The sequence below is a fragment of the Cavia porcellus genome, unplaced genomic scaffold, assembly GCF_034190915.1.
Source record: "Cavia porcellus strain 051 isolate PalLab524CR breed Dunkin Hartley unplaced genomic scaffold, mCavPor4.1 scaffold_5, whole genome shotgun sequence".
NCBI lineage: Eukaryota > Metazoa > Chordata > Mammalia > Rodentia > Caviidae > Cavia > Cavia porcellus.
The window spans coordinates 57,798,517-57,825,748 of NW_026947488.1; the positions used below are offsets into that span (position 1 = coordinate 57,798,517).

General features: G+C 34.9%; 1 protein-coding gene across 4 annotated transcripts in view; it reads left to right on the top strand.

Annotated features, from left to right (window-relative positions):
- The window catches only part of Dnajc13 (DnaJ heat shock protein family (Hsp40) member C13), a 132,189-nt gene that overhangs the window by 20,375 nt on the left and 84,582 nt on the right, over positions 1–27,232 (top strand). For all 4 annotated transcript variants that reach the window (XR_010047570.1, XM_063248998.1, XM_063249000.1 and 1 more), the window contains exons 3-6: positions 21,752–21,827; positions 22,569–22,718; positions 23,380–23,421; positions 26,587–26,787. Coding sequence is in view for 3 of the 4 variants with exons in the window: in XM_063248998.1 (XP_063105068.1) it covers positions 21,752–21,827; positions 22,569–22,718; positions 23,380–23,421; positions 26,587–26,787 (469 nt within the window). In the remaining variant the exon portion in view is untranslated. The remainder of the gene's footprint in view (positions 1–21,751; positions 21,828–22,568; positions 22,719–23,379; positions 23,422–26,586; positions 26,788–27,232) is intronic.

Here is a 27,232-nt window from a genome sequence, read left to right on the forward strand (position 1 = left end):
GCTCATTGTAAAGGTCTTTCACTTTTCTGGTTATGTTAATTCTTTTTTTTTTTTTTTGTCTTTTTCGTTTTTATCGGTACCAGGGATCGAACTCACGACTGCCTGCTTGCAAGGCAGGCGCTTTTGCCGCTGAGCTAAATCCCCAGCCCCGGTTATGTTAATTCTTAAGTATTTCATTTTTCTTGATATATAAAGGTACTGTTTTCCAGGTTTCTTTATTGGTGAGTTTATTATTGGCATTAAGGAAATGCTGTTGACTTTTGAGTGTTAACAACTATCCTGCTTTGCTACTGAATTTGGTTATTCTTAGGAGGGTTTTGGTGCAATTTCTTGTGGTCTTCTTCATGAAGGGTCATGTCGTCTGCAAATAATAATTTGACTTCTTGCCTTTCCATCCATTTCCCGTTTGTTTCTTTGTTTGTCTAATTGCTCGGGGTAATATTTTGAAAACTGCATTGATCAGGAATGGTGATCCTTGCCTTATTCCTGATTTTAGAGTGAAAAGTTTCAGCTTCTCTCCAGTTAATGTGATGTTGACCATCAGTTTTGTTATAGATGGTTTTTTGTCAGACTGAGATAAGAGATCTTCTGTACATATTTTCAGGGTTTTCATCAGGAGTAGATGTTGGATTTCATCAAGTGCTTTTTCTGTATCTGTTGAGAACATATAATTTTGATTCTTGATTCTGAATATGTGGTATATTACATTTATTGATTTGCATGTGTTGAACCATGCTTGCATCTCTGAAATGAATCCTTCTGGGTCATGATGAATGATCTTTTTGATGATTTGCTGCTTTCTGTTTGGTCAATAGAGTATCTTACTGAGGATTTTTGTTAGTTTTATTTATTTATTTTTTGAGACTGGGTCTTGCTTTGTTTCTGGTTATCCTTGAATTTATTTGTTGTTCACGGTGGCCTTGAACGTGAGGTGATCATCTTGCCTTAACTTCTTGAGTGCTGGGATTATAGCACTGTACCTGACACTTTATTAAGCATTTTTGCATCTGTATTCATTAAAGAGATTGACCTGAGGTTTTCTTTCTCAGTTGAGTCTTTTCATAGTTTTGGAGACACAGTAATACTTGCTTCCAGGAATAATTTTGAGAGTGCTCCTTTCCTTTTGATTTAAAAGAGTTTGAGAAGTGTTCATGTTGATTTTTTTGTAAAGTTCTTGTAGAATTTGGCAGCAAATCTGTTAGTACTTTGGCTTTGCTTGGTTGGGAGTTTTTTTTTATTCTTTAGTTTCACTGACAGATACTGGATTATTTAGGATTTTTTATATCTTTTTGGTTCAGCTTTGGTAGGTCATACGTATCTATGGATCCAAGTCTTCTGAATTTTCCATTTTACTAGAATATAGATTCTCAAAGTAGTTACTGAAAATCATCTGGATTTCAGTAGAATCCATTTTCATTTTTATTTCTTATTGTATGTGTTTGGGTCTTTTTTTCTTTATTTTGGTGATTAGCTATTTTGTTCTTTGAAAGAACCAACTCTGGTTCATTGATTTTTTTTTTTCCACTGACTAATGAAATTGACTTAAAAGAAAAATATAGGTTTTGCTACTTTTTAAAATACAATTTTCTTCCTCATACTAGCTTTGGATTTTTCTTGTTTTTCTAGGACCTTGATGCATACCATTAGGTTATTTAACTTTACTCTTTTTCTGCTGCAAAAATTCAGTGGTATAACCTTCTCTCTTTAGATTGCTTTCATTGTTTTCCATAACTTTCTGTACATCATATTGGCATTATTGATTGTAGAAACTGTTTAATTTCTTCCTTGATTTTTTTTGAGATCCTTTTTGTTATTCAAAAAGATATTGTTTAATATCCATTTGTTCTCATAGTTCATGCTGTTTCTTTTGCCATTGTTCACTAGTTTCATTGTACTGTGCTGTGTGATACTATGCATGCAATGATTTCCATTAAAATTTACTTAAGCATCTTTTATGGGCTAATATTTGATGTATTTTGGAGAAAGTCCTGTATACTGTTGAGGGAATGTGTCCTCTGGTAGATGGAACACCTGCAGGTATTCTTTATTTTGAGATAGGGTCTGGCTATGTGGTTCAGACTGCTGGCCTTGAACCTGTGGTAGTCCTTCTGCCTCAGCCTCCTGAGTGTTGTGGTTACCCACATTTGCCACCATGCCTGACAACAGATACCTGTTTAGTCCATTTGTTTGATAGTTCATATATTGTTTCATTTTGTTTTGTTGATTCATCTGTGTGTTACAATTTGGTATTGAAGTCTCCCATTATAATTGTATTGTGTTTATCTGATTTTTTTAGTGTTCATGTTTGTTTTATGAAGGTGGGTTGCTGGTATTTGGTGCTTATGTGTGTATAATTTTTATCTCTTCATGTTGACTTGTATCCTTAATATATAGTGGCTTTCTCTGTCTCTTCAGATCAGTTTTGGCTTGAAATCCACTTTATCTGAAATTAGGGTAGCTAGTCCTGCTTTTGTTTCCGTTCCTGTTGCATGGAATATTGTTTTTGATTTTTTTCAAATTGTATTTGATTTTTTTAAAAAATCAGATTTCTTTTTGAGCTAAATATATTTGTTGTGTAATATGTGTCATTGGGTATTGTTTCTTGATTCGTTTTGCGAGTCTGTGTCTTTTGAGAATTGAGGAATTGGGGAATTGAGACCATTCACATTGAGAGTTATTAATGAAAGGTACTGAATTATTCCTGTCATTTCATTGTTTTCCTCTTAGTGATTTTGCTTTTTTTTCCTTTTGCTTAAATGTTCATCCAACCAGATGTGTTCATGCTTTGGACTTACTGGCATTGTTGACTTTCATTGTTTCTTCCTAGGATATCCTTGAGAATTTTTCATAAAGCTGGTTTGGTGGTCATGAATTTTTTTGAGGTGCTCCTTGTCATGGAAATACCTTACTTCTCCATCAATTTTGAAGGAAAGTTTTACGTAAGTCAGTGTTGGAAGTTGTTATTTTTTAGAGCTTGAAACACTTCAAACCCTCCTGGCCTTAAATGTTGATGTTGAGAAATCTGCTATAATCATAATTGGTTTATCTTTATATATGATTTATATGTGATTATATGTGTTCGCTTTTCTCTTTGTTCTTGTGATGGACTTTGGTCCTTACAGTGTAATATGGCAGGAAGAGTTTTCTTTTGGTTATGCCTAATTGGATTTCTGTATGCCTCTCTTATCTGCATGTTTATTTCTTTCCCTGTGCTTAGGAAATTTTCTGCCATTATGGTTACGTATTTTATGCCATTTGTGTTGTTTTGTGATTTTTCACTTTTTCTGTTTTTTTGTTATCTAGGAGTCTTGGATCCATGTTTCACGCACTGTTGTTGCTTTTAGGGAGTCTTTGAGTACTTCATTTTTGAAGGGATCCTTGACTTCTAGTTCTGAAATTCTGTTTTTTCATTGGTTACTTCTGCTGCTCATACTTCAGTTTCTTATATATGAAACCTTTTTATGGACTTAATTCTTTGCTAAACTGGTCATTCATGTTTTGTATAATTTGTTTAACTCATCTATCATTTTACTAGTGTCTTCTGTAAGGTCCTGCATACTTTTGATTGTTCCATTATCCATTTAATCTTCTGTGATTTCACTTAATACATCTTTGATCTGTCTCCTGACGCTAATGGTCACTTATAGTGTACAGACTATCTAGTGTAGAGATCTCTTTAGTCATTTTTCATCATGTATTTTGGGTTTAGCTGTCTTAATTATTTTTCTCATTGCTGAGACAAAATACCCAATACCCAGAGTTAAGAAGTTTTTATTTAGCTTACAGTTTGTAGAGGTTTCAGTCCATAATCAGCTCACTCCAAGGCAGACTGGCATATGGCAGGGCACAACAGTTCATGGTGGTGGAAGACCACAAAAGCAACAAACAAGTGAGAGAGGGAGGGAGACAAACTTCTTTCTGTCCCTTATATTGTATGCAGGCTGTCCACCCTAGGGTGAGTATAGCATTCACACCCTTAATCCCAGCATTGGACCTGAATCATTCACAAACTCTAGATTCAGCTGCCTTCAAAAAGCCTATCCCCCATGACTGCATGAGCTTTTTGGGAAATACCGAGATACAGCCATAACATTCCATCCCCTGGCACCCCCCAAAGACTCACATACATTCTTTACACAAAAAGCATTTAGTTCATCTTTAAGAGTAGTTAAAGTCCTAACAGTTTCAAGTCCCAAGCCTCCTCTGAGATTTAGGCAAACTCTTAGCTGTGAGCCCCTGTACAAGTGAAAAGAAAGTTAAACACTTTCAATATTCACTGGCGCAAGATAGACATTTCCATTCTGAAGGGTACAAATGGGAATGCAAAGGAATGAAACAAAAGCAAGTCCAGAATCCAGTAGGACAGACATTAAGTCCTGTAGCTCCATGTGCAGCATCCAAGGCAATCTGTGGCAAGATGTGAACTCTGAAGGGCATTTGGGGCAGTTGTAACTCCCATGACTTCTCTCTTGGATCCACTCTGTTCTCACCTTGCAATTTTCCTCAGGGATCCACATCCCTGGCTTTTCTAAACTTCTAAGGTCTCCATTGCACCTTAGCCTCACACTCACAGCTTCATGCAATGCCCTTTTAGGGACATACAGCCTGTCCTCCCAGACCTTCTGAAATTTGGATGGAAGCCTTCCTAACTCTACAATTCTGGTATTCTTCATGCATCTGAAACCAAAGCCACATGGATGGTTCCAAGTTCTGTTGCTAGCTGTAGTAGCCAGGCTTCCTTCCCTCTTGGCCATAGAGGTTAAGTGCCTGGATTGCTGAGCACTCTGAATTCAGTTTTGAGGAAAAATTCTGTAGACTGTTGCCATCCTAGAACATGGTGCTCTGCGGCTTTCTTCTCAAAGCAGAGTCTTTCACTTTTGCAGTTTTGAGGCTGCAAAGAATGGAGACCTGCTGCTGCTTGTGATGCCCTCAGATCATCTTTTCTATTCCCCTGTTCCTTCTCAGCAGTCAACATCTCTGCTTTATCTTTGCCGTGCACAGCTTGACTGGAATTTCCTTTGTGATCAAACTCACAACATTTTAAAATCATTCTGCTGGGCTCTTTGCTCTTGTTTCTCAATATTAATCTGGCTAAAAGTCCCCAATAGTAGCCATGCCACCACCTCAACATTGGATTGCCTTGAAATTTCTTCTATAAAATTAGTCAGTCTGCCATCCTTAATCACAGTCTCAGGCAAAGTCTCTGTACATGAACAAAATGCCAACAAACTTTCTGCCAAGCCATACATAACACACATTGTTTAGAGTCCAACAGCAAGTGCAGTCCTCCTTGTCAGTAGAAAGCTCTTGAACGTAGCCTTTACTAGCAAGATTTCTGTCAGCCTCCCAGTCTTCTGAGCTCTGACCAGTCTCCCATACAGTATAGCCTAACGCATTCCAGCTCTGCTTTATCTCCTGTCATCTCTGAACCATTCCAAACTCTCCACAAACCATTCTCCAAGGCTTGGTCAGGTATAGTTGCAGCAGTGACCCCACTTTCCTGGTACCATATTATGTCTTAATTACTTTGCTTTTGTTGGTGAGACAAAATACCCCACACTCAAGGGGAAAAGGTTATGTAAATCAGTTTTTGGAGGTTGGCGGCACGTGGCAGAGGGGCACCTGTCATGGCAGCAGAAAACAGCAAAAGCAACAAAAGAGAGAAGAAAAGAGGGAGACTTCTCTTTGATCATGTACATCTACTGTGCTCCTAATTTTGAGCCATGAATCAAACTCTAGATTCAGTACCTCTGAAAAAGCCCCATCTAAAAGTGCCTGAGGTTTTGGGGGGACGTCTAGACACAAACCAGAACACTAACTGTAGTCCTTTGCCTTAGCCCCAAGATCTGACCACTTTGGTTAATTTGGGAGAGGAGGACATGTAATTAGCTCAATGCTGAGTTCTCAAAGAATGACCTCTAGTATTGTTAACATCACAAAGGTAATCTGAGTGTTGGCTATTGAGAAACAGCAAGAATTATGTGACCCTGGTAATTCTAAGCAAATCAGCTACAGTGTTATTGTCCAAGGCAAACTGCATATTAACATAAGAACCAATTAGGTATCACCCTGATCTCTAGAGAGGAAATCCACAATTAATGTGTAAACTGTAAGACAACTAAGGTCTTGTTTTATAGTTGATATGTACTAAATGTGATAGCTACTGGTGTAGTTCCACTAATGGTAAAAAAGAATTGAACAGTAATTTTATAGAGCAGGTGAAATGTTAATAAAGCTTTAAGATTATTCTGTTATCACATTCCAGCCAACTTGAAGTGTAGGTGGTGTATGAACAACACTCCCTTCAAGTGACATGGGCCAGACCCGTGTGGTGATACAAGCTGTCTGATGGGACAGTTACAGACGTATGGTCCCATCATTTACGTGATATATAAGTGCTGGGAATAGAGGAATGCAAGAGGAAAACTTGGAAACCTTAAACTATATGATACGAGGCAGAAGAGAAGTGTTGTGGTACACAGGATCCTATTGGGGAGTTGAAAGATGTTTTGAATTAGATAAAGGTAAAAGAAAAAACGGACAATAAATAGGTAGTAGAAAAAGAAGCAGAAAAGAAATTAGGGAGTAGAAATTAGAAAAAAAGGGAGAAAAATTAAAGAATGAGGGCTGGGGATATAGCTCAGCGGCATAGCACCTCCTGGTAAGTGCAAGGTCCTGAGTTCGATTCCTGGTGCCAAAAAAAATTTAAAGAAAGAAGGGGAAAAAAAATAAAAAAGGAAAGGGGGTAAAAAAAAAAAATGAAGAAAGACAAGAAAACTACCCAAACCCCAATAGACTGGTAAAGGAACAAAGGAAAGAAGGAGGGAAAAAAAAAAACACACTGCACACACTTGGAAAAGAAACAAAAAGAAACTTACAATTTTGAAAGTTTGATTTTCTTCTGGGATTTGTAATTTTGGGGCAGTGTCCTAGTCAGGACATGTCCTTGCTTGCACCGGTAAAAAAAGCAATCAGACCCTACATGTGTGCTAGATGCAGACATGGGCATATAAACAGTCAACCCTTCCCAGTTGCACTCTCCTGGAATATGGTGGGCTCTTGGACTGGAGTCACTCCCCAGCTGTTGCCTGTTGAAGCACTTGTGTGGGAGCACACTCTCATGTTTTCCTTGCAGCTCACAATGTCTGTTTCTCTTCCACATTTCTCCCTGAAACCCTCTGAGTACTCAGTTTTTACTTTGTCTGTGTAGATTTGGTCTCCCTTTTCCACAAGCCAAGATCTGGGAGCCAGGTAGAAAGATGAGACTGCCTCTACTTTTCTCCGTGTTGTGTTCTGTCTCTCAAGTTTCTCTGTAGCTTTAATTACCTGTCAGATCCTTCTTGGTTCCTAGGGATCTACCATGTATGTATGTATTTATATATTTAGAATCTCTAAGTTGTTGTTTTCCAACTAACATTGGATCCCAAATCTTGGAGAGATTGAGTTGTTAACCATTCCAGCATTTTCCCAGAAGTCTGAAGCTTATATATTTAAATGATCCTTATTTTTCCTCACATGATAGATTGTTGTAGTCATCATTATATAACTTCTGTTTTTAATGTTACAGGATACTGACAAATTTCCAACAGATTTCTTGCTTTGTGAGCTTGTTACTAATAGTGATAATCTGGAAACATTTTTTTAAAAAAATGTTCTTAGGCAATAGTGACTAAGACTTAAGATAATCCTGTTTTATTTTCCCTTTTTTGGTAACAATGAGAAGTAAAACTTTTTGATCTTTTAGTACAGGAATTCCTTCCCTCCATTCATACTTTGAAACTTTTTAAAATAATGGCTTATAGATATGATTTATGTACCATAAAACCCCTTTAATGTATATGTTGTTTTAAAGACATAAAAGGGTTTATTAAGCAGAATTTTAAAAGTGTACCCTCAAGAAATACAATGCAGGCCCTCGAGAGAGAGGCATACTATAGGCTGGAGCTTGGCATATATGTTTTGTGACATGGAAATCTGTGGGATTTGTGAATTTGGAGAAAAGTTGGGCTTTGTTTACAGGAGAAAAATCATGACCCACCCAAAGGTAGATAGACGATGACTCATTTTATTGGTAGCCTGTTTTACAGGACAAAGGTCTGGGCCCAGTCTTTTTTGAGGTTAACTTTCTCCACTTTACTTTATTGACTAATTAATCGACTGAAAGTATCTTTACGGGATTTTGGATGTGATGCGTCTGGAAGAAAAGAACCATGAATAAGACCTGGGAATACAAATGTGGATAATCTCGAATAACTGCCCTGAAATTTTTGCCTTTTTTAGGGGTAAAGGGGGAGGTGCGAGGTAGTGTGTCCTGCTATGTAGTTCATGCTGGCCTTAAACTCACTTTGTAGCCCAGGCAGGCCTCCAGCTTCCAGTTTCCTCCTGCCTCTTCCTCCCTAGTGCTGAGATTGCAAGTACACAGCAGCTGGCCTGGTTCAAAACTTTTTACAGTGATGGGACTTAAACCAGGGCCCAACACATGCTAAGGAACTCCACACCACTGACTCACATCCTAAGCCTTGTCTTCTTAAAAGTACTAATACCAGCACTCAGGAAGCCAAGGCAAGAGAATCGGCACAAGTTCAAGCCAGCCTGAGATATATAGTGAGACCCTGTCTCAAAAAAAAAAGGTAAGGTTTTCACTTTTCCTTGTGTTCTTTCTGCCTGTGTTTATTTCTTCTGCCCTACCTCATTTCTTCACCTGAGATTTTGATTTTTTTTTTTTTTTTTTTTTGGTGCTGGGTATCAAACTCTTGACCTCATGCTTGCCAGGCAGATACTTAGGCCACTGAACTAAATCCTTGACCATGATCTCTTTTTTCTTAAGAAGGGCTAAAGGTCTTGCTATTTTATGGCTGCTTCAGTGTGATTATGCTGCTTCAGGCAGTACTGACCCTACTACCTACCAGGGATCAGAAGACTCACTTTGATCCAAATGACACATTAAAGGTAGATTTTCTTGGATTTTTTTTGTTTGTTGGTTTCTTTTTTGGTACCTGGGATCAAACTCATGACTTTGCACTTAACTAGGCACGCACTTGAGCCATTGAGCTAAATCCTGGGCTCAAGGTAGATTTCTAGTTTGACACATCATCAGCCTATCTACTGATAGTCTGGAAAGGAGGACAAGGATTTTAGCAAGTCATTGATGCTGTGTTTTATGACCAAGTTAAATAAACAGGGATTAAATACTAAAAGTAGAATATTGCTGCATAGTATCTCCAGAAAGTGGTACAAGTCAAAAGTAGGCAGCATTTGGCAGAAACCTTTCCTCTTTAATATTAAACTTTATTTCTTTGGAGGTGTTTGCCCAACCAAAACAGGTGGAGTTAAAGAGTATATAGATGCCTTATTTTGTTAGAAGAAAGTCTAATTTTCTTATCTTTAAAATTTTATTAAATGTTTGCAATTCATGCCGTTTGGAGAGTGGTTACGTGTACATATTATAGCACATGATGGGGGCAGTCAAGACCATCAGGCTTATGTAAAGACAATATGGTGTGGAATTTATTGTGCCCCGGTACAAACAGAAGACGAAAGGCTTTCTTTGGGGAACAAAGAGAAATGTGCTTTTTGTACAGTGATGGAAAGAAAGCAGAGGACATTAGGCGAGAAGATTTTACTAAACATCTGTGGTCAAAGTTCTCTGGCTGTTTTGCACCTCACTAGGCAAAGTCCTTGTGTCTGATGTAAAGTTTCCTTGTCTTGTTCCTGATTTTAGTGAAAATGCTTTTAGTTATTCCCCATTTAGTATAATGCTGGCTGTTGATTTGTCATAAATAGCCTTTGTCACATTCAGCTGTGGTCCTTCTGTACCTGTTTTCTTCAGGGTTTTTATCATGAAGAGGTGTTGGATTTTGTCAAGTCTTTTCTGCATCTATTGATACTGATGTGTTTTTTTGACCTTGCTCTTGTTTAAGTGATGTGTTACTTTATTGATTTACATATGTTAAACCGCCCTTGCATCTCTGGGATGAAACCTGCTTGATTATGATGTATGATTTTTTTGATAATGTGTTGCATTCTATTTGCTAATATCTTGTTGAGGCTTTCTGTCTCTGTTTATTAAAGAGATTGTTGTGTGATTCTTTTTTTAGTTGCATCTCTATCTGGTTTGGGGATTAGGGTGATACTGGTTTCCATAAATGAATTTGGAAGCTCTCAATCCTTTTTCAATTTCTTCAGTGAGACAGAGGATATAACATCCTTAAAGATTTTGTAAAATTCGGAAGTGAATCCATCAGGTCCTGGGCTTTTGTTTTTAGTAATTTCTACCTATTTTAATTATAGGTTTTCAGTGTAGTCTTGTAGTTTTAAACTATCACCATCTGCTTTCATTTCATTTTATGTGTCCTGCCAGTGTCCTAATAATTTTACCCTTTTCCAGTTAATACTGAGGGTTTTTTTTTTTTTTTTTCTATTTTATCTATTTTTAAAAAATTTTTTTTGAGACAGGATTTCTCTATTCAGTTCAGGCTGGCCTTGAATTCACTTTGTAGCCCAGCCTGGCCTCAAACTTGGAAGGGATCCTCCTGCCTCAGTCTCCTGAGAGTGCTAGGATTACAGGCATGCACCACCTGATTTATTTTAACTACTTTTGAATGCCCAGAGTTTGGCTGAATGGCTGCCACATAGTAGGTGATGGGTATGAATTTTTTGAAAGAATGTCTCTGAATGAATTTACTTGTGGTTTGTAGGCAAATATAGAGTGCTTAAAAAGTTAGCAGTTACTTTGAATTGCTCCTAATCCTAACCCAGCATCTAGGAAGCATTAATCTTTCTTTCTCATTGTAAATGGAATAATATAGAATATTCTTCTCTGTTATTTTGTTTGGTTTTTTGAGACAGATTTGCACAATGTATTTCAGGCTGCCCTTGAATTCCTGGCAATCCTGCTTCAGCTTCCTGAGTACTGAGGTTAGAGGTGTGTGCTGTCATACCCAACTAGAATAGTCTTCTGTGACTTTTTCCACTGAACTTTTTAAAGATTCATCCATGTTGTGCTGTGTGTTATTATTTCACTTTTTTTTAGTTGTCAAACTTCTGTATGGATATAAAACATTTTATTTGTATGGATATAACACATTTTATTTGTTCTTTCATCAGTTGATAGACATGTATGTTGTTTCCACTTTTCACTGTTATGAATAATGCTACTGTGTACATTCATATACAGGTGGTTTGTTTTGGAGACAGAGTTTTGCTATGTATCTTAGGTTGGCCTTGTGCTCAGTAGATAGCCCAGGCTAGCCTCAAAATTGCAGCAATTCTCCTACCTCAGATTCCCAAGTGATGGGATTACAGGTGTGCACCATCATGCCTGGTCATGTACAAAGTTTGGATGAATCTGTATTTCTAGTTCTTGTGGATATGTACTGAAGAGTGGAGTCCATAGGTTATACGACTACTCCATTTAACTTTTCCAGGAACAAACTGATTCCCAGAGTAGTCATAGCATTTTACATTTCCATCATCAGTGTATGAAAGTTCCAGTTGCTTTTTTTTTTAAACAACATTTATTTTTGTCTGTTTTTAACACTCCTAGTGAGCATGAGAATGGTACTGCATTGCAATTTTAAGTTTCATTTTACATAATGTTAAGTAACTTTTTGTGTGCTTTTTGACCATTTATATGTTTTTTGATGAAATGTCTGCTCACATCATTACTCATTCTCAGTTGGGCTGTTTGCCTTTTTATTGTTGAGTTGGAAGAATTCTTTTATGTATTCTGAATACAGATTCCTTGTGACATGATTTGCAGTTATTTTCTCTATCAGTTGTCTTTTCATATTCTTATTTATTGATTGATTGATTGATTTTCCCCTTTTTTGTAATGGGTTCTTGTTATGTGTTTAATTCCTGTGCTCAAGTGATCTTCCTGCCTCGCCCTCTTGAATAGCTGGAACTGCAGGCATATTCACCATGCCTGGTTTTTACTTTCTTAATGATATTATTTGAAGCATGGTATTTTAAATTATTTTTTAAATTTTATTTTACTTTATGATTACTATAATGGGGATTAAACTTGGGTCTTTTGCACTGAGCTACATCCTCAACCCTTTAAAAGAAATTTTAAAAGATTCTTTTGAGTCGAAGTCTTGCAAAGTTGCCCAGGCTGGATCTGAACTTGCTGTCCTGTCTCAGCCTCCCATAATAGTTTTTAATTTTGATGAAATCTAGTTTTTATAGTTTTTTTTCTTTTGATACCTGTGGTTTTTATTTCATATTAAGAAACCATTACCTAATTCAAAGTCACAAAATTTTACTATTTCCTTCTAGAATTTTATACCTTTAATTTTTTAGTGAACTTTTATATATTCTGTGAAGAATCCAATTTCGTTCTAGATATCTAGAACAGATATCTAGTTGTTATCTAGTTGTACCAGTATCGTTTGTTAAAAAGACCATTCTTCCCCAATTGAATTCTTGTGGTACTTACCAAAAATCATATGACCATAGAGTAAATATAGACTTCTGCACTATTAGTTCTATTCCATTGATCCTATGTGCCTGTCTTTATGTCTGTCCCATGTTGGTTTACTGTAGCTTTGTACTTTTTGAAATTGAGAACAATGAGTTTGCAACTATTCTTTTTCAAAATTATTTTGAAACTTGGACATGGTAGTGCTTCCCGGTAATCCCAGCACCCAGAAGACTGTTGAATGAGGATCTCAGTTCAAGGCCAGTCTTGGCTGTATTACATAGCAAGTTCAGGCCATCCTCAGTGCCTCAGACCTTGTCTCGAAAAAAAATGTATTTTGAATATTGTCGATCTTTCGAATTTCCTTGTAAATTTTGGAGTGAGTTGTTAATTATACAAAGAAAGCAACTGGAATTTGACTAGGAGTTATATTAAATTTGTGAATCAGTTAGGGAACTGCTGCTTCCTTAACTGTATTAACTCTTCTAAACTATGAATATAGGATATTTCCACTGTTTTAGATACTTAAAAATTTTACTCAGTTGTTGTTTTCAGCATTCACACCTTGACTCTTAATGTCTCCTGTAAAAGTCTAATAGTGCTCATTCTTTCATTGCATTGTATACATGATCATGTAATACTGAAACTTACTATAATTACCTGTTTTATATTCCAGTTTTATTCTAAGTTTAAAGTACTCTTCAGCAATGCTAATGTAAAAAATAAATGGCTAATGTTTTCAAGTTGTCGGTTAAGTTCTTTCTCTAGAAATATGTATTTATATGCAACAAATTTTGCATGTATGTTTTTGAGACTTACAGACAGCCACAGTTTTGAGACTGTATGCCTATGTACATGTTTGTAACCCAGCCCCGACACTCAGAAAAATGCTGTTGATGAGAACAATAAGGATAAATATTTATTTTTCATATGCTTAAATCAAAAATAACATTACCAGGCATTTCCCTTGAAGATACTTATATGATCTATTCCTTTTATCTTTCTAATTATAAATGTTGTAGTTTACACTATGCTTCACTTTGTTGTGAAGCATGTGTTGTGAAGCATTTTTTTAACATCACTGAATACTGCAGGTCTACTCACAGATGTATAGATTCCTTGCCTGGCAAAGTAACTTTGTTTTGTGTGCTTTGTTATTTTTTCTACTTGCAAAGTACATAAGTAATTTTATATTTGTTCTGGGAGGAACAAAAACGGGGAGTAGATTTCAAGGGGGAGCATTTTCTTTCATGAAAAAGCAAAATATCCTTTTTGGCCTAAGTAAGCCATTTCAAACAGGAAGGAAAGTACAGATGTTTCAATTAAAACAGAAGTACAGAGTCACCGTGGAAAACATAGAGTAATAAAAATTGTTTATTTTTTTCCTGTATGGGAATTACAAGTAAAATCTATGGATTATCTTAACATTTACATATATTAATAGTAGCAAATGTTCTAAATTTGAGCAGCAGTTTCGTATTTGAACAGGATTTTAATCTTATTCATTAGACTATATGTGGTGACCAGACTGAAATTGCCCCATTACATTCATAGACAGTCTGTGTAATGATTGGATACAGAACACTGAGAGAGGGCAAAATGAAGCTGGTGAACTTTTAACACTCTTCATAAACACACACACACACACACACACACACACACACAAATCAAGTTCTACAAGAACAGGCATACCCTTCTCTTTTATTGCCTAATATTTACACACCTCACCAATTCTAATGCCTTAGGAACCCTGAGAGCCTTTTTGCTTGTTTTATCCTAGCTACTGACCTTACTAGCTTTAGATTCTAAAATGAGCCCAATCTGAATTATATTTGCTCTGTATAATTCTTTGTGGCTATTATCAGATGGTCTTGGATTTGAGTATCTTCCATCCAGAAATGCAAGTCATATTGCATCTTTATAGGAATCTCATTGTGTACATAATTTTTATTAAAAAGTAGCTTCATCCTACCTGGAGAAAATACAGATATTACATCATAGAGTATACATTTAATGGGATTTTATTTCTCTTAAGAGAAATGGAACATCTTTCTCACTGAGAAAGACAGATACTTCCAGAGTATGTCTTAGGCTGGCTGGCTTTCTTTCTTTCTTTCTTTCTTTTTTTTTTTTTTTTTTCCCCCCCTGAGGAGCACAAATTTTGATATGAATGAGTCCTTTAAGGTGAAAGTGAATTTTAACCAGAATTGAAATATCCTGGTGATAAAGCCAAATAAATGACCTATCTGCCCATTCATTTTGTTTTGTATTTTAAATGTGAATGTGCCAAAGCAATCATGGCTACTTAAAACATGATATTAACTATAATTAATTCAGTTATTCTACTGGAGTTGTGGGGACTCTTCCCCTTCCTCACCATTATTCAACTAGCAGAATAGTATCTATGAACTGTTTACATGCCACACATGTAAATTCCAAACACCTTCCATGGATTATTTAATTTTCACATTCTAATGTAGGTATATATTGTTCATCTCTCTCAGATGACAATGAAAAAGGTAAAGCAAGTTAGCCAGTGAGTAGTCCAGACAGCCACTGAACCCACCAGTGTGACACGGTTTATCTATTAAACTAGAGTGCTTCTATTAGCATTTCTTACCCATTGATCTGACTCTTTGAGAAAACTTGTAGTTCAGTTGTCATTAAATTTGTTATTAAATGGATTGAAATTCTAGCTCAAATCATTAGATTCTCAAACTTCTACTAATGAAAGGGGGAAATCCTGTGTTGTGTGAGTATGCCTCAATGTTTTAGTGGCAAGACCTTATAAAATGATGCACAGAAGTAGTGTTTAATACAGAAAAATTCAAAAAGGGAAGTCTTTCTGGAAGAAGAATCAGGTATGTTCAGCTGAAAGATAGAACTTAGACTAGTGGGTGTACTTTGTGATGCATGTGTTGGTCTAGTTCTGAGGAACTATTGTAATTATCTCCAGAACTGGGAAATGAATATGGAGCATGTAAATTGGTTCCCTTTCACCAGTAATTAGCAGTTTAAACTAGCCACAACCTTTGGTGTTACAGAAGTTTAAGCTGTTTCTGGGCCTGGGTTGAGTAACGTGAAAGCCCTCTGCTTGCTCTGACTAGAGCTGCTGTTTTTTTTTTTTTTTAACATCACTGAATCGATTGTAAACTTCAATACACAAAGTTATGATCTCAAGAATTTGAGAACTATTGTTGTATAGTAAAAAAAAACTTTAAACCAACAGAAAGTACTGTTAAATATTCTCTACTCTGAGAAAATTTTCTGTGCAGAAGAATGTGACACTGTGGTGATAACCCAACCATTTTGTGGTATATCCTTATACTTATAGATGGCTAATTGACATGCGATAGTTAAATGTCCAGGTTTGAAATTAACTTCAAGGCAATGACAAAAATCTTAGCTTTCACACTATAAATCTTATTTTAGGTGTTTTGAAATTAATAATAATAATAAAATGTTAGGGGAAACTTTAAAGGACTGTCTTTTCTTTGCTGCCATATTGTGAACCTATCACTGTGTTAGGTACTTGTGTAATAATGACTTACTCTGTGATAATGTTTAATGCAGTATTGATCTAACATGTTACTCCATTTACTCCTTGAATTAAAACATGACCACATGAAAATAATCATGTTATAAAAAAATGAATTTGAAGGATAAAGCAATATTCATAGACTAGAAAATATTAAGGTTTTAATATTTTTATTTATAGAAATTAAAATAACAGGAGTATCTTAATGTAAGTTAATGTTTATTAAAAATCTAACTACATAAAAAATGCTCCATGTCAGTAGTCATCATTTGCAAGGCAGAAACACAGTGAGATACCACCTCACAGCAATGAAAATGCCCATTATTAAAACAGCTAAAAATGGCAAATGCTGGCAAGGATGTGGCGAAAAGGGAACCCTTGCACACTGGGAATGTAAATTAGTACAGTCATGAAAAGCTATGTATCAAGGGCCCCTTCTCAGTCAAAAATAGACAGTATGGTTTAGCATCCCACTACTTGGTGTACATTCAAAGGAAATGAAAGCAAGATGTTAGAGAGACATCTGCACTCTTGTGTATATCACGGCACTATTCACAGTAACCAAGAATTTGAACCCAGCTAAGTGTCCATTAACTGATTCGTGGATTAAAAAAACATGATACTTGCACAGGTAAACACTCAGCTATAAAGAATAAAATATTGTAATTCTCAGCATGTGTGAAACTTGTTTTGAGTGAAGTTAAGTCGGACACAGAAAGATAAGTACATATGTGTTCATTCATAGGTGGACTCTAAAAGAGTTGATTACATTCATAGAAGTTTAAAGTAGAACAATGTTTTCCAGATGACAGGGACAGTAAAGGGTAAGGGAGATATGTACTAATAAATCCATACTGGGCTACAGTTGGCATGAGCAAGAAGTTCTGGTGTGCTGCTGTACCATATAGTGACTACAGATAACATATAGTACATTTCCAAAAACTATACAAAAGGATTTTGAAAAATTGTAGCACAAAGAAATGATATTTAAGGGGATAAAATATTTACCCTGATTTAAACATTATGTGATATGTACATGAATCAAAGCATAATATGGTTCCTTGTTAATATGTATAATTTTTATGTATCAGTTACAATTTTTTTAAACTTAAAAACTATAAAAAAGAATCATCTCCGGTCAGATCCATTACTTGATTATATCCTCAGCTTTTGCTTCACTAATCTCTTGCTATCAGATAGTCTGATGTGTATACCAGCACTATCATAGGGACTTTATCACCAGTTGCTATGGGAGTAAAATGCCCCATAGACAAAACAGCTGCCTCAAAAACTTTGAGTGGGATTTATTCCTTGATTTTTAAATAACATTATGTTTCTAAATAAGCTATGAAATTATAGTGGTCTGTGAATTGTGTAAACTTGGTAAGTAGGAAGTTTCTATTCCTTATAGACATTTAGTGATACTGTAAATTTTAAGTGCCTGAATAAAAAAGAAAGCAAATGTCATACTTCAAATCAATAATGAATATTTTTTTGCTTGGAGAGAAAAGTATTTGCATTCATTTTTTTTCACATTATATATTTGGCATTTATCATAAATTTCATATGAATTCTGTTTACCTCGGTCATTTTCTTTTGTAATTTTATATGATTATTTGTAAATCAGAACTTATTTTAGTGTTACGATTTTTAAGAATTATCCATCATTTGTCTCAGCCCATAGAAGAGCAAGTTCAGTTATTATGATTTATAATTGCATATTTTCTTTGCATATATCACATAAAATTAATTTTTCTATATAAAATTTTGCTATATGATTTACATTCTGCTTTAATGATGATAAACTAATGGGTCATAGTTTTGAATGCATGACATATAACTGGATAGATTGGGTTTTTTTTTTTTTTTTTAGCTCTTTGACATTTATTTAGCATCTACTACAATCAGTGTTGGAACTATGGTAGTAGCTAATGTTTTAAAGATAAAGAAGCCTGGTGTGGTGGCCCATGCCTGTAATCCCAGCATTCAGAAGGCTGAGGCAGGAGGAGCTTTGCAAGTTTGAGACCAGCCTGGGCTACAAAGTGAGCTCAAGGCCAGCCTGAACTGCATAGCAACACTCTGAAAAAGATAGAGTAAGTAAATAAATAATTAATAAAGATAAAGAAGACATGCACCTCTGTGAATCTTACAAGAGGAGAGGAATGGAAAATGCTTGGGGAAGAAAGGAAGGGAACTGGGAAGGAAGATGAAGATAGTTCAGGTTTCCTGTTATGAATTTCTTTGAAAACCTTGAGAGCTCAGTATTTGAAAGGTAACTGAGTTTACTAGTCATGACAGTACTTTATATAAATGTGCGTAACTCCAGCCTTCTTTTGTTGTGGGATTTAGAATGTGCTCCAATTCAGATATAATAGCCACTAACCTCATGTGGCTATTTAAATGTAACATAATTAAATTTAATGTAAAATTTAGTTGCTTTTGTCACATTTCAAGTACTTAGTAGCTTCCTGTGGCTCCTGAGTACTTTATTGGGCAATGAAATCTAGAATGTTGCCATCATATCAGAAAGTTCTTTAGGATGGCACTCTTCTAGATGAGTTGTATGAAAAGATGGTAAGGAGGGCATAACAAAAAGGGGAAAAAAAGCAAAAACACTGCAGCAAATATCCTTAGTGCACATACATATAAAACTCAACAGTGAAACAGAATAGAAAGCCTGGAAGTAAACCCATCTGTTTGCAGCCTTCTGATTTTAAGATTGTGCGTTAGAGAAAGAACAGCATTTTCAATAAATACTGCTGGGAAAATTAGATATCCACAAGCAAAAAGAAAAAAGACTAGAATCTGTTTTTACCACTTACAAACCCAGATTAAAGATTGATATGTTGTAGAACCTGACATGAAACCACTAGATAATAGTGGGAAATGTTTTAGGGTATTAGAATGAGTAGAGGTGTTTTGAGCAATAACTCAAAAATAGAGGAAGTGAAAGTAAGAATAGACAGACTGGACTATCTCAAACTAAAAAGCCTCTAAACATCAAAGGAAACAGCTGACAGTAAAATGATAGCCTACAGCAGTTAAAAATAGAGTGGTGGTTACCAGAGTGGGGGAGGAGGAATGGTAAAGGAGGAATTGGAAAGGTTGATCAGCAGGTACTTACAGTTTAATAGGAGTAAGTAGTTCTGGAAGCTTTAGGGAGTAGCTCAGTGGTAAACCATTTGCCTAGATAGGGGGGGTCTTGTTGCTTAATTCCAGCAACCCTCTACCCAAAGTTTAAACTAGCAGAAATGATAAAGAGAAGATAAAATTTTTGAGGACATAGGTATGTTTAACCGGATTTGAGCTTTCCACAATGTATATATGTATAGAAACATCACATGGAATCTATTAATATGCACAGTTTTTATGTTCATCTGTTAAAAAGAAACAATAAAAGTCATTAGTAGGGATTTCAGAAGAAAAATTCAGAAGGCATAGAAGTGAGATGTTTTTAAATTGGTAACCTCTTAAGGACTATACAAACAACAGTTAATATTTGAAACACTTCAAGCATTTCTTTTTTTTAATTATCTCAAACAGCTTTTAGTAGAAAGTTATTTAAAAATTAATCAACCCACAATATCAGAAGTCTTATCTCTGTTTAAAGAAGTGATGAGAACTGAGAACTTAGTATTCCTTATATATGACTGAAGCAAAAGAAAACAAATGAATTATTCATTTTTATTTCAAGATTATGAATAGTCTCATTTTTGACTTTCAAAGTGATTCTGAGAAATTTGTGAATTTACATATCTATTGAACATTTGGTATCATCATGTTGTCTTTTAAGTAAAGTACTGATCTGAACAAGATCTTACTGTTTTGTTTTGGTTTCTGTTAATTGGTTAAGCCTGTGAAGTTTTGTGACTTTTTAGTGGTTGAGATAAATCCTTGCCTACCTCACTAATGTTCCCACCTTGCTTTAGAAAGATAATGAGTTTTTTTATGAGAAGGAAGTGCTTCTGTTCTGTTTAGTTTCCCATTTCATTTTAAACATGTGAAATTAGGGGAAATTTTTCATAATATAGCACTATTTTTTCAATACTGCATGGTAAGAATTATCTACAATTTTCCTTTTGCCCAAATGGAAGTAACCAACAGTTTTTTTTTATTATATAATATACTGATAGAAAAAATGAACAATAGAAAAAAAAGGTAAGATTTCAATCTTAATGGCAGTACTTTTGGGTGCTACCCTTTGAGTTTGATATGACTTGGTTAAAGGTAATTACAGTATTTTAGCATATTATTTCAAAGTAGGAAAACATTTAACATCCATTTTTGATCATTAAAAAAGTTTATAAAGATATGCCTCTTAATGACCTATGTGGTTAACTACTCTTCACACTTATTACCAAAGCGTGTTGTTTAGATTTATGACCTGCTGCTTGGACTTAACAGCTCATTTTTTGTGTGTTTGCAGTTATGTACATCTTGTTTATAGAGCCTGAGTGCCTGTTTATGGTTACAATATACTCATTTATACATATACATTTATACATTATATATAATTTTTGCTTATTGAACTGTACAGTATTATTGTAGTTTTATATTGTTATACCATACAGCACTACATATAATAGTTATGCAGATAAAAACAAAGTCATCAAGTTGGAATTTCCTTTGATCATTTCTTCAGAATATGTAAAGTGTATGCAATATACAATTCCTCATTTAATGACCAATTCATTTAAAGACCTAGTCACAGGAACGAAACTCTGCCACTAAGTGAGGGATATCTATATATTGAGCACTTCCTAAAATGAACTTTTTTCCTTGCTCATAGTGTATTATTTTAATATACTGCTTATTACTAATTATTTTTATTTTCTTTTCACATTAAAAGAACTAAGTCTATTCTGTTCGAGAACAATTAAACATGGATGTTATCTGGTCCTCTAAGGTTTCTTCTCCCTTAAAATTGTTGGAACCTGTACTCTTTTGGAGAATAATTCTTTGCAGCTTTTTAAAAATAGTTTTTCTATGTAGTGATTCTGTGTGCGTGCCTGCAAGCACACGAGTGTGTGCATGTGTTGTGAGACAGGGTTTCACTATGCAGTCCAGGTTAGCCTCACACTCAGAACTACCCTCCTGCCTAAGCTTTCTGAATGCTAGGATAGAGGTATGCTACTCCACCTCCAGGCTGTGTCTGATTTATGCTTAACAATCAAATTTATCATCATAGTTGTACACTGTATTTTTTTCTTCTGTGTATGACATTGTGAATTGTGTTATTTTGTTTTCTTACACTTGGTAATGTTTTACCCATTTTAATATTTTATGTCCAGAAAACTAATTCTTCAGTTACCAATGTTATTCTAATTGTTTCCACTTTTATTATTATAAATTCCTCCCTGTTCAGAAGGATTACTGATACCCAAATGGCTTTTATTGTTCAGATGTGTTACTTACAGGTAGTAAAGTGAAAATTGCATGCTTATCAAAAGGTTGCTTGCATAGATCATGCTTTTTTTGTTTTGTTTTGTTTTCTTTTTTGGTACCAGAAATCAAACTCAGGACCTTGCATTTGCCAGGGAGGCGCTGTACCGCTGAGCTATATCCCCAACCCAGATCATACTTTCCTACATAGGAATCAATTCTTCATAGTACACTGAGTAGTGATGTGTGGGCTTTAATTTCAGAACGTAAAAATATGTGAGGATATGAAACTAAGCTATATTTAATCATTACTAGTCAGCTAACATATTTCTATTTATCGAAATGTTCTTGTGTAAACTTTTTTGTTTGTTTGAAACAAAATCAATTTAAGTACTTGTGTTTCTTTCTAGGTACAAGCGTGTCTTTTCAGTTGGAACCCATGCAATTACTACATACAATCCCAATACCTTAGAAGTAACAAATCAGGTAATTACGTTAGACACTGTCAGGTGTTTGTATGAACCATCCTTGAATTCTAAAAGGTAGGATATGGCCCATTACCCCTGGTGTGAAATTGATGCTTTAGGACAGAAATATCAAATCTAAGATTAATATGCTTTCATATAATATATTGTGCTTAGGACCAAAAATAAACAGATGGACAAAGGGCTACGATTATTTCTAGGCTCTCAGTGATATAACTTTCTGGCATATTACTTGTGTGGTGGCCATCTCATTTATGTAAAGTTAGTAAAATCATTAAATTTTTAATACTATTACTAGTATAGGCGTATTTTAGTTATGTCACACGTATAATTGGTATAAGATACTTGTCATAGAAATAAGCTTACTTGTTTATAAAGGCAAGACTATGTAACTAAACATATTTAAAGATTTCCTAGTTTAATTTCAAATTAGGCATGTTTTATAGAATCCTTTTTTCAGTGGATTTACAAGTAATCATAAAATGTTAGTCCTTAATTTTCACTTTTAGTTGTCTTAGCTTAATGTTAGCCATTAATAATGGAACACTGGTAAGATTTTTATTATCTCTGATAACTAAAAAACCTTTATGAATTAAAGAATTGTTACAATACTTTGTAGATCTCCAGTATTTTGCAAAATTTTTCTCATTTAACCACAGTATGAAATTCCAGTAATAAAAATTACTTTTGCATTTTACTATATCAAAGCAATTAATTGAAAGAATACATTTCTTTTTCTTAGTGGCCTTACGGAGATATTTGCAGCATTAGCCCTGTTGGAAAAGGACAAGGGACAGAGTTCAACCTCACATTTCGTAAAGGCAGCGGGAAAAAATCAGAAACTTTAAAGTTTTCTACAGAGCACAGAACAGAACTTCTTACAGAAGCATTGGTAAGAAATACTCTATCTTCATGAACTAAATTTCTCTCTTCAGGTTTTTAAGTGACTTAGTTACATTAAGACATTAATGTTCCATTGCTATATTCACAATGCTTACTTTCTCTTACAATCTTTTAACTTCACATTGTGAAACTGTCTCTTCTCTAATAGGAAGACTGAAAAATTCCTTTCATTCAATAATTTATTAGCCTTTTAAAGTGCACATATGGGACAAAGCACTATATTCAACACATTCCTCTTGGCTTGAATCAGTGGTGGTATGTGCATGACTGTCCCATTGGACAGCTTGTACTGCTGGTGGCGCAAAAGGATCTAATCACTTTCACCAGTTTTTATACTAATAAAAATAATAGAGCATCTATAAAACGACTGAATTGAGTTACTTGCTTAAATTTGAATAATTATTATCCAGATATAAATATACTATTCATACAAATGAATCACAATAACCAACATATTTACTTATTTCAGTAAATTGAAATAAATTTACATAGTTTATCAGTGATTCTTTAAATTTTAACATGGAAATCTTATGGGTATCGCTTTGCAAGTTAATCAGTTTGTTATTTTTACTTCTTTTAGGCAGAGAGCTGATCCCAGAGTCTTCTTTACCAATCTGTTGTCATAAACTGATCATGTTTTTTTCTTTCAGAGATTTCGAACTGATTTTTCAGAGGGAAAGATCACAGGAAGGGTAAGTATTTTTAAATTATTAATACATTATTTTATTTGTTTAAATGTTACCCTTTATTGTAGAAATCACTTGGAAACTTGCTCTTTCTATTGTGGTAAAGCTCAGGGAAAAGAGAAATATAATTTCAAATGTTTCTTAATATCATGTGATAGATAAATGTAGTTTTATCAGGAACCTCAAATAAGTAGTTTTAAAATTTTAACACAAGGGGAAAAGCATCAGGGAAACAAAACAAGAACAGCAACAAAAACTGGCCCATTAAATGTAGTGCTAATCATTCAGATGATCCGTATTCCATAGTCTAGCAGAAATACTAATAGGTATCATACTGGTGATAATACTTGTTGGAACAAGTCATTATTGTTTGGTGTAGGAGATTCTTATTGCAAAAGCTTTAAAGTTTTTAGGTTTAGGTGTATTGAAACTCTTACTACTTGTCCTTGCATTGAATCTGGCTTGTACTAAAACTTGGTGTGGTTCCCTGAAAGCTTTGGAGAACTCAGTTAATTGTTGGAATCTTAAGGTTCCCAAGCCTTCTCTGCATCATGTTACAGTAGCATTTAAAACTAAATCAGAAACTTTCAAGAAGGAGGAATGGGAATAAATGTTTTTTCGACTCAATTGAAATATTGTATGTCTTAGCATGAGCAGGTGTTAGGTTTATATTAGGAACAAAATGTTGCCTAAATTTACAGTACTATTCAAAGCCCTGGCTTTTGGCAGAAAGCAGGAACTAAATTCTAATACGCTGGCAAAACCATTCCCCTCTCTTAACACATTCATGACAAAACCCTAATTTGTATGTCTTGCCAGGCAGCTTGAACCACTGATGGTACAGTACATGCCTGACTGCTCCATGCATGACTGTACTACTACTACCACCAGTCGTACAGGCCACTCAGTTGGACAGACATTCATGTACTATGAGGGGTTCAAGCCAGCAGGAGCATGTTAAACCCTCATCCTTTGTTTTTGATATTCTGTTGCTTATTTTAGTATCCCAAAGCCTCACTAATTTCAACTCTAGCAGTTGCTTGACTGCCCACAAGCCATTTAAAATATTTTAATGGCAAGATCCTGGTTTCTTTTTCCTGATAAGTCATCAGCTTTCTATAAATCTTAACTTTGATATCCTTATTATAATTTATTATAAATAATTATGAGTTTTCTGATGTCTCATCTATGGAAAAGCATGCTATAGATTTTGTTTCTAAGCTTCCCTTTATATCTCTAAATGAGTCAATAGTTTTCACACTTTGAGATAGAAACAGTATTTTTAGAAGATTGAAGGATATTTCACCTAATCATAAAGCAGGAGTAAAAAACTCGAAGTGGCACCTTTACCTCCCCCCAAAAACTTTAGGTTCTACCCCTACATACTACAATCTGTGATGACATGACTACTCTTACATGAGTTAAATGTGGCCTGTGGCATTCATTTGTGACAGACTCTTCAATCAGAGTCTAAATCAGACTGTCAGAGTCCTTGAGGTTTGGCCCCTACAGTCCTCAAATGTAGTGGTAGGTTGTCATCAGTGTATCTCATTAACAGGAGCTGATTACCAGCTGGGAGGAGTAGACAATTTTGTTTGGAATGGTTTAGGGCATGCAAACAAGTATAGTTTGAAAAACACTACTATTTTTATGACCTATCATGTGCTCCCATTCCAACAAGTGATAAGGCAGTCTATATATATATATTCTTGGCTAATGCAGTCCCTTTTGTCTTTAGAAATTTTTTATGGAACTGTATTCTGTATGTCACCAAGGATCAGTGATGCTGAGGTGACTTGATGTGATATAATCCTATGAATGTCATTGCTGAGTTTAGTTTGGGGATGTTTATGAGGTGTTTATTTATTAACACCTTGTTTTGCTGAATACCTAGAAGAGAGTTTCTAAATTTAGTATCAGAAATAGTTGTATTTTTGAGAAACCAATTTATTTTTAACTTAAGAATTAATATAATTTACTGTAGATTCCTCTTATGGATGGATAGTCATTTCATACCAGACTCTTTGTAATCCTTGCCTTTTTCTGCCTCACATTTCCTTTCAATTTATTTTCTTCTATATCACCTTTTTTTTTTTTTTTTCTTTTTAGTGATAAAAGTAGAAGCCAGACATGGTGGTGACAAACACCTGTAATCCCAGCACTCTGGGAGATGGAGGTAGAAGGATCAAAAGTCTGAGTTCAACCTGAGAAATTTCAGGACTTAGTGAGACCAGTCACAAAAATTAAAAATAGGATCTGGGATGTAGATCAGTGCAAAGGCCCTAAGTTTAATCCCCTGAACTGGATGCATAAATCAGTCAATCAGCCCATCAGTCTGTGTATCTAGATACACATCTAAATGATCATTCTAATCATTTAATATTTGGCCACTTTAATTCATAAAAGGAAATGTTATCATCTAAATAGAGTTTTACTTGTTCATGTGAACAAAACTCAAAGATAACTTTTCTGTGATTTGATTAAAAAATGCTAAGGGCTTCACAATTATGTTTTTCCCCCCTAGTATGCAAAAGCAATACATATTAATGTATGGAACTGGTCTGTTCTGATGGAATATTATAACTTTCCTGAAATGCCACTGCAGTCTTTGGTATCATGGATGAAAAGAACACTTTGTCAAAAGTTGACATCTGTTTCCTAATAAAACACTTTCAGAAAACGTTTCTGTTCAGGGTTTTTTTTTTCTTTTTTCTTTTTGTTGTTTTAATGTGAGTCCCGCTGTGATGCCCAAGCTGGTCTCAAATTCTTACCTCAGCCTCCTGAGTGAGTGGTACTACTATCCCTGGTTTCATTTCTCTCTTTCTTTTGATTTACATAAGAGTGGCGTAACATTTTTAAACAAAATATTGTAACCCCAAATCTTTGCTCTTTACTGAGAAAGGACATATTGTCTTCAGTTTGTGTTTTGTTGTTTTTGTTGTGGTTTTCTTTTTTGGTGGTGCTTGGAATTGAACCTTCTTTTTTGGTGGTGCTGGGCTTTGTGGATACTAGGCAAGTGATCTACCACTGAGCTACTTCCCAGCTAGAGTGAGCATTCTTAATTAAATGTCCCCTCTACCTCCAGCTAAGTGTTAAAGCATTTGGATAATAGGTGAAACTATTTTATAGTTATCTTAAATACAAACTTAAAAGTATACTGTTTCTCTCTAGAGGTATAACTGCTATAAGCATCACTGGAGTGATACAAGAAAACCTGTCATATTAGAAGTAACTCCTGGAGGCTTTGACCAAATTAATCCTGCAACCAACAGAGTACTGTGTTCCTATGACTATAGAAATATTGAAGGCTTTGTAGATCTCTCAGATTATCAAGGAGGATTCTGTATACTTTATGGAGGGTTTAGTAGATTGGTAAGTATTATTTCTTAAAATACATTTTTAAAAGGATGTAACCATTTTTTTGAAGAAAAGCAGAGTTGTTAGACTTCATTTTGAAATTTCATGTGAACCCTATGGTATTATGAATCCAGGCTTTGGTGTCAAAGATATCTGAACTTGATCCCATTTGTTGTTCGCCAAAATGAAGGGAGCAATGTGTACATCGTATTTTTTTGTGTGTGAAGATTGGATAAGCTAGTTTATATAAAATGCTTTACATAGTGGCTTAGTAGTCTTCAGTCAGTGTTGGTTGTACTTACTGTTTTCACTAGTATTAATGTCTTACGTGAAAGTCTCTAAGCTTTCTTTGAAGAAAGTAATGTAAAATCTCTTTTTTTTTTATTTTCACGAAGAGTGTTCTTGTCAAGCTATTCATAACATGAGATATTAGTGTTCATCAAAACCTGACATGTACTTC